This window comes from Scleropages formosus, chromosome 21 (assembly GCF_900964775.1).
Source record: "Scleropages formosus chromosome 21, fSclFor1.1, whole genome shotgun sequence".
NCBI lineage: Eukaryota > Metazoa > Chordata > Actinopteri > Osteoglossiformes > Osteoglossidae > Scleropages > Scleropages formosus.
In genome coordinates, this window is record NC_041826.1 from 23808900 (window position 1) to 23817241 (window position 8342).

The 8342-nt window shown below is 50.0% G+C and overlaps 1 protein-coding gene across 1 annotated transcript; it reads right to left on the reverse strand.

Annotated features, from left to right (window-relative positions):
• Positions 1-362: 362 nt before the first annotated feature.
• Positions 363-7799, reverse strand: slc2a11a (solute carrier family 2 member 11a). Its single transcript, XM_018728673.2, has 12 exons — positions 7770-7799; positions 7275-7373; positions 7031-7191; positions 6746-6870; positions 6151-6280; positions 5286-5434; positions 4919-5106; positions 4441-4551; positions 4102-4203; positions 2330-2405; positions 1959-2086; positions 363-1184 (listed from the first exon to the last, which is right to left on the reverse strand). The coding sequence occupies exons 1-12, from the start codon at positions 7797-7799 to the stop codon at positions 966-968; spliced, it is 1518 nt and encodes a 505-aa protein (XP_018584189.1). The 3' UTR covers positions 363-965.
• Between the last annotated feature and the right edge of the window lie 543 nt (positions 7800-8342).

Here is an 8342-nt window from a genome sequence, read left to right on the forward strand (position 1 = left end):
GGACACCTTTAAATCCAGGTTTAATACCCAGATGTTCAAAATGGCTTATGCATAGCACGCTTATGTGCTCCTTTTCCTAAAGCCTTCTCATTTTGTCGATTTAATACACCTATAATTTTGTTTGGTTTCGTTCAGGTGAACCGATGACTTTACACTGCCCCGTGTGTGAGAGAGAGAGAGAGCGAGCATCATTGACCTGCCACAAACTTTCACCCATTCAGACCACTGTGGCCATGTACTGGACAGGAGGATATAATTTTGTCTTAATCAGGAAATATTAGTAGTTGTATTTCCAAATTAAATACAAACATGTCAAGTAGGTTCAAGAAAATTAAGTGTGACTACACCTACGTGTGCCATTGTTTTGGTTTATTCACATTTTAGGGAACGAGAGATGGATTAGATCGAAGTGGTACATTGCATCTACGTGTTTTCCATACAAATTGAAGAACCCTCATTTCCAGTAAAATTGACCATTAATGTCGTTTTCACTGTGCATGAGGACGGTTATTGCATATAGACTGGGGGATGTGGGGAATATTTCAACTTGCAATGTACTGTACCTGTGTGTGCGCATGTGTGCATGAGCACGAATGGGGTTGTGTTCATGCAGTCACCTCTGCTACTTTTCATTTTCACCCTTTTTTAAAGGCATGGGGGCAAAATATTTAGTGCAGTAAGATTCCACCTGGGAATGGAAGTCTTTGGAGTTGAAGTAAATTTGAAACTAATGAACAGAAACCGATGGAGATGTTGATGTACTAATTCAGGATCACCAAGGGAAGTAAACACATGTCCTAGATGCTCTTTTCAAGGGGAACGTGATAATTTGGCATTCGGGGACGTGCTGCAGCGTTCATTATGAAGCTCTCGAGTTTCCTCTTGTGACTCGGGAAGGACATGGAAGCGATGAAGAACGGAGCTGCCTGTGCCTCGTCCTGTCGAAGGAGCGTATTGCGCGGGGTCTACAGCGCCGTTGACTGGAGGATGATGCCGGGCCGGTAGCGGGCCCGTGCTGCCGCAGGACTCCGTCTCCCTTCGGCCCCGAAGTTGAGCCTGTCGAAATCGTGCGTGATTTCGGAAAGGGTTTTCCCTTTGGTCTCGGGGAGCGCAAAGCCGACGTAAAGGGAGCAGAGCAGGCAGACGGCGCAGAAGGGGATGAAGCACAATTCTCCCAACTCGCTCTGCAGAAACAGAATGCAAGCGCTTGGTGAAATCTTCACACGCGAACTGCGACCGTCGCAGCAACGGCACGTTCGCGAAGCTCCTACAGGTGCGTGCGGCCCAAACGGCAGTATCGTCGACGCACACGTCAAAGTCGTAAACCTTTGTTTTTCCACTTGGTTGCCATGGAGACATCTTTAGACCAGCTGCCCACCGACTCGCTTTCCTTCTTTACATTTGCATCTTTGACATTATGCGCTTATTTGGAGTAATGCATAGAGAACTGGATCATTTTTATGAGTCATCCTTGTTTCCCGCTTTTTGGTGACCACTTCAGTCACCGAGCTGTTTCGTCAAACCAGTGTAGAGGGTAACCTGAAAGGCGTGAGCGATAACTATGGTGCACTACGATTGAATGAAAAACCTGCCACTGGCTGAAATAAGATGAGGAACTTCTTCTCCAGCCCAGCATGGAATTGACCAGAACAGCATTGCATTAAGTCATAAGGCTGCATAAGGTGTTTTAAAAAAAAAAAAAAAAAAAACAAAAAGTATATTTATTTTCATAAGCTGTTCTGTTAGTTTTTCCCTGAATGGGATCCCTGTGTATGACGGTTGGGTGTATTTGTTCTTTCTGACCGCCGAAGCCGAGAAAAGAGAGCAGAATGTTTAAATAGCTGCGAGAGTCTGAGTTACCTGTAGGATGCCGTGGGAGGCCACGAACGCACAAGCACGGACACACACGCACGCCCTTTGCTTCTGCTGCTGCAGATTTTTGGTAAAAAGCAGCTCACCACCAAGAAGGGGAAGACCATTCCCACCAGGAAGAAGTTGATCCACATCAAGGAGCCCGCTATCGTGTAGGCGGCAGGACGCGCCGTCTGGTTGAAGATCTCGGTGGGTAAAACCCCCGTCACTCCCGCTGGCGAGGAATGAGACGGACGCATAGACACACGTACTCTTCAACAACGTCGACATATATGAAGCGTTGAAAGTGCTCAAAAAGATACGACAGGCAATGGCTTCAATTTAGTGGTAAATACAGTGACTTTTGTAGGGTCCGTTAGTGTAGTCTCCATAGCAGTGTGTCCCAAATAAGCAACCAAAGTGTAAACGTGTCCCATTTACAATTTGCAAGCACGCGTTTGGATTTCGGCAGTATTACCTGGTCCTAGTCCAAAGCTGAGTATATAGGCAAAGATGCAAGTCATGCACAGGTATGGCATCCCATCCACTGTCTCCTGATGGTAATTAGAATCATTTTAGTGTCTAGTACTTGGTGTCGTCTGTGTTCACTCTGTTCGATGGACACCGTGATAATTTTCTATTGTTAGAAAAAGGAAAAAAAAAAATGAAAAGGTTTAAACTTTGAGGTGCCCAACGTTGAATTTTTAGCCCTTGGGTGAATTGTTTTTCAAGCCTAGAATTCTTTCTAACTCTTCTGTCCTTTTATGCTGTAACACATCGTGTCCCAATTGTGCAAAACAGACTTGACTTTTTTTAAAAAGAAATTGAGACTTTTGGTGGTTAACAAAGGCGATGCATTTTGAGTAAAGTTACAGTAAAGAAGCTGAAGTGATGATTACATTTGTGCTTTGTGGTTGTGTGGCACAAGACATGTTGTCCAGGTAGAAGAATGCAGCGAAATATGGACTGTCTTACAAGCTCATGTCCACAGTCTGATGGAACGTGATGGAAAGAGGTTGGAAATTTCTGCAAATTCTTAGCGAAATCTACTGGGACACGAACAGCCCATGGATGCAAATCTAAGAGTGCGGGGGGGAGGGGTCACAGGCATTTTTGGAAATGTGTGGAATTGTGATTTCTACAAAACATGGCAACTAATACCAAATGACAGCAAGTGCAGACTTCGCATGAGCCGCACGCTGTACGTTACCATTTACAGAAATATGTTGGGTTACGACCCAGAGGTTTGCTCAAGGTGGTCAGTTTAACACTGGGCAAATGACTCGACTGTTACCACATCTGTGTACTCGCCCAGAACTCCTGCTGCTTCCTCCTCTACGTGAGCCACCAGCTGTGGCCGTCCTCAGTCCTCACTGACTGCACCTCCCTCCTCTTTCCAGACCTTGTTCTCTCCAGGCTTCACTATTGCTACACCCATCTTCCTACAGCTTCGCCTCATTCAAAATGTTCCTGCTTGTCCAGGGTATGAATGTCCTCGGTGCAGACAAACCCGTCCTCTGCTCTGGCCTCTCTGCTCTACGGGCTTCCTGTCTGGCCAGGACACAATCGAAGATACTGATCCTAACCTATGGGTCCCTACAGGTTGGCTTCTCACTATCTCCAGCATGTTGCTCTCCCTACTGACCTTGATATACCCTCCACTCTGCCTCCTTGCTGTACCCCCCCTTATGGACACACATTCTCTGTTCTGGTTCCGAGGCTTTAGAAGGAGCTTCCTTCACATGAGCTCTATTATCAGTCTTCTGACCTTCTGCCATCTTCTAAAGTCCCGTTGCTTCACTTGTCACCTGGTAACTGCCAAAACATCTTCTTTTCTACTTTCTCAACGTGAAGTTCGACTCCTGGTAACCACACATGTGCTTTTCGGGGTAAAGGGAGTGTGCAGAAGTGGTTTACATTTCCTTCTTCCGCAGATGCCTATGAGTTTCAAGAATGATGGAATATTAAACGAAACACTCAGTTGGCTTTGAACTCATGCTCTAAGGGTCAACTCAGTCACTGTGAGGCACCAGTGTTAATCGCTGTGCCGCCATTATTATTATTGCTCTTAGTAGTAGGATGGTGGTAATGGAAAATGCAGGTTTTTTTTTCCTTCTAATGCCTTGTTTTACACTCTGTGGTTCTGTTCTTCACCTTGTTTAAAGCCAGGATTTCCCCCCCCCCCCCATCTGAAGAGGTAACGTAGGACTCGGTAAAATGAATAACGAAAAAGTGGTGACATTTTCATACCCGGTATGAGAGAGCCACCATGAAGACCAGCGCCCAGCAAGCCATGAGAACATACCCACCGATGAGTAAGAGTCTCCTGCCGAGGTGCTCAATCAAGAGGTTCTGAGGAAAGAGAAGAGTTTCGCTTTACTGATGACTAAACGATGAACCCGTGCAGTGTGTTCTGTGTGAAAACGGCCTAAATCACACCTTCTCTTGCTTTTACTGCAACCAGCCTTTGAAGAGGTTCATCACAAACAGCATTTTTAACTTTAAATTACTGATTTACTAAGAGTGTGGGACCGATGGACATGATTTTTTCAGGCGAGGTCCATAGTGGCACGAGTCCCTTGTACTCACGCACAGGACCGTGGCAGTGAATTCACAGGCGCCGGTGCCAATGGTGGCGTATTGAACCCGATCCGAGGAGATCCCAGCTTCCCGGAACACGGAGGACGCGTAAAAATATATCTTTGTGCCGAGAAGAGAGCGATACAGAAGGAGTGAGTGAGTGAGAGTGAGTGAGAGGTCAAGGGCAAAGTCAAGTGAAAGTGAGCTGAACATTTGTGGAGCTCGAGGAGGTTTTCCGAGTCGCCGAGTAAATCCTTGTGAGACGTGTTTAGTAACTTATGCAGGAGACTCTGCACTCGAACATTTTCCGTTAACGCCATTCCAATCATGTTGTACTGACCCCGCCGCCCCATCTGACCGCTTATGTAACCAGCTCTAAGGTCCTGGTGCACGTGTTCGGTTTGCTTGTCGTTTGATCCGGATTCCAAACGCCCTTCCCCTCGGAAGGTGGACCACCCTGCCGTTTACCGCGGGATACTTCGCTTACCGCATCGTTCCCGCAAAGCTGCATGGCGCTGCTGACGGCCATGACGGAGAGCAGCTGCCAGCGAACGCTGCGCTCCCCGAACAGCTCCCATGGCCTCTTGGCCCTGGCTCCCCCGCCGCGGCCCTGTTCCTGCAGGATTTGCTCCATGTCGGCGCCAAGATCGTCGCGGCCCCACAGCTGCCGTAGAGCTGCCCGGTTGCACACGGGGGATTTAATCACTTAATCCCAGCCCGCAGGATGTGGTAAAAGCAGGAATGTGTCGAGAGCAAAGCCGGGCGGCGTTACTGCGGTTCTCGGCCGAAAGCGGACCGAAGAGCCCGGCGGCGAGAGTGGCAGGGGCGGCGGCTGGACGTTCACGCGGACGCACCCTTGACGCAGGCCTCCTTGTCCCCCCTGTCGATGAGCAGGTAGCAGGGGCTCTCTGGGAACCAGGGCAGCGTGAGCAGCTGTATGACTCCGGGGACGACGCCGCTGGCCAGAAGGTACGGCCACCAGGACTCGCCACCCAGGAGCTCCCTGTGCAGAGAGAGGCATCGCCCCGCCCCCCCACCTCACCAACACTTACTGGAAACATATTACATTGCACTTCACCATCCTGCACCACATTATATTGTATATTCACTTACAGGTCGCACCTTTTCAGGTCAGACAGTCACAGCTCACTTTGTTGGAACATGAAAGCCTGTATTGTAGTAGTAATAATAGGAAGAAGGCCCCGGGTTTTAAGCCCACCTCCTGCTTGAGGCACTAGAGCAAAGTGCTTATCTGAAACACACACGCAGTCCGAAAACCCCCATCCCAAGTGGGGTCGGGGGGAGCTGGAGCCTAACCCAGCAACCCAGGGCGTAAGGCTGGACGGGAGAGGGGACGCACCCAGGATGGGACGCCAGTCCGTCGCAAGGCACCCCAAGCAGGACTCGAACCCCAGACCCACCGGAGAGCGGGACCGGGCCAAACCCGCTGCGCCGCCGCGCCTCCCTTGCCTGAAATACTACAGTAAAAATGACCTGAGTGAATAGATGGAATAGCTCAACTTTTTTAGGTGAGTCTCCTGCTAAAGGGAACAGAGCCGAAACGGCACAGCGCTGACATGGGCTCTGTGCGGAGAGTCCTCTTAGACACGGGAAGAGACATCAAGTCTCAACAGGCGTCCAACGGAAAGGTGTCCGGTCCAGTGCACTCGGTGGCTGTCGGCTGCTCCGGGGGGGAGACGTTTCCGTCCCGAGCCGTACCTGAGACCCACCACCTGGCCCAGCAGCACCCCGAAGGCGGTGAAGACGGCCGAGGACAGGGCGGCGGCGCCGCGCAGGTGCTTGGGGGCGCTCTCTCCGAAATACATGGGCTGTACGTTCATGCTGACCCCTGCGATGGCATCAAACACGATAAATCACTGCAAATCCTTACTACGTTTATGGAGTACGCCGGTGTGTGTTTGACGTCGTTCCCAAAGGACCGTTACAGAATGTCCCTTTTCGTTGTGCTGTAAACTGTCCAGTTCGTATGTATTTTAAGGAGCCTCTGGAAAAATGAGATTTTTTTTCTTCTCGCTGTATTTATACATACACTTCATATCTATTAGCTCGCTAACAAACAGCAAGTCAGAAAATATTTTCAAAATATATTCCACTGTCAGCTATCGTTATAAATAAAAATGAGTTGTGAATTCTCAAAATGTAATGTTATCAATAATTCCTTTGTATAGTTGGTCCTTTTTCTTTTTATAGAAATAAAATTTATAAACAGCATGAAAACAGTTTCCACGGGTGGAAAAAGCCTGGTTTGAGAGAGAGAGAGAGAGAGAGAGAGAGAGATGTGAAGCACACGTACCCGCATTGATTCCCACCAGCAGACGGGCCAGGATGATCATCTCAAAGGACCGGGCTGTTCGGCTGCTCACCGAAAGCACAGAACTGAGGCCCAGGAACACGTTGTTGAGCAGCAGGGACCTCTTCCTGCGTCGGAAACCAGAGCACAGCATCACTACTTCCCTGCGGTCACCCAAATGTCCGTTTCCCCCAGCCGATCGTTGGGGGCGGGACGCACGGACCCGGAAACCGGTCGAGGTCGGGCTCTAGCTGCTACGGCCGAGACTCGAACCTGGGCGACGGTTACCTGCCGAATCGGACGGCCAGGGGCCCTGCCAGCAAGGAGCCCAGCAGCCCCCCCAGAGAGAAGACGGACACGACGAAGGACCATATGAGCGTCACCTGGTACGCCTCAAGCCGAGTCCCCCGGCGCTCCCGCCAGGTGTCGTTAATGAAGGTGCAGATGTGCTGCGGGGACAGACACACACACACACACTGAGCGCTGCCTTCTGAGTCCCTCCCCCACCACCACCCCCAGGGAGCAGCCTTACAGCGGTGGGGGCATCGATGATGGCGATGTTGTAGCCGTACTGCAGCGTACCTCCCACGGCCGCCGCGCACACGGTGAGAGCAAGGGTCCCGGTGGGGCCCTGGTGACACACACCGGTGTAAGAGCGCTTCCAGGAATCGGCCAAAACGCCACAGCCCGTCACTACTTACCCCCGGGAGAGCGTCTCGGTGGGAGTTTGGTCGTTTTACAGGAGCACCTGAAGGTAAGCACCTTACTCAGGGGTACTACAGCTCTAGATGGGGTTCAAACCAGCAACCTTCAGGTCCAAAGGTAGCAGCTCTAACCGCTACGCACCTACTGTTGTAGCTGAGTGGATAGTGACATTTTTACTGGTTGCTTTTAAAAGCACTGAATCCATTTTTGGTTGCGGTTCACATTTACAGATTGCGGTCGCTGCGGGTCGCTTTGATTCGACTCGATCGTAGCAACTCGCATTTTTGTTAAACGCACATGATCGGCGTGGTTGTTCTATTACACAGAGAAGGTCCTCAGACCCCTTCGTCATGTTGGTCACGCTGGACACGGGGAGAGAAGCACGAGGCGGCAGCCCCACCGTCCGTACCACGGAACAGGGTACAACAGGGTAAAACGGGGTAAACTCTCCCTCCTTCAGCCGACACAAACGCGCACAGATTAACGAGATCAGATTATCAAATTAACGGTTTCCGAGTACATTGCGTACAAAGAACAAGTTAGAAATAATTACCTTTCTGTCCTGGCTGTTGTGCATTTTTAATCGACAATGTTTTTTTAGTCGGCACAAAACGAGCAGAAGGAAAACAACGGTGGTGCGAAGGAAAGCAGCGGGTGGAGAGAGAAGGAGAGAGAGAGTGTGTGTGTGTGTGAGAGAGAGAGAGAGAGAGAGAGAGACATTGCCCTGCCATGCACTGTGGTCCAATCCACGGTTTACCCTGCCTCACACCCCAGGGGGGTCACCGTGAACCTGGACTGGACAGTCGGCCTTTAGAACAGATTTCTGCCTTCAACTGTGTTCCGTGTATTATGGTTTAAACAATTGTTATGTTGCTCTACGTAACAGTTATGTTCC

Excerpts from the sequence above, each read along its gene's own strand:
- slc2a11a (XM_018728673.2), bottom strand. The coding sequence starts at position 7,799 with ATGACGAAGGGGTCTGAGGACCTTCTCTGT. Across the intron at positions 5,435-6,150 it reads GGCCAGGTGGTGGGTCTCAG|GGAGCTCCTGGGTGGCGAGT; the intron begins GTACGGCTCGGG and ends CTCTCTGCACAG. Across the intron at positions 4,552-4,918 it reads AGCTTTGCGGGAACGATGCG|ATATATTTTTACGCGTCCTC; the intron begins GTAAGCGAAGTA and ends CTCGGCACAAAG.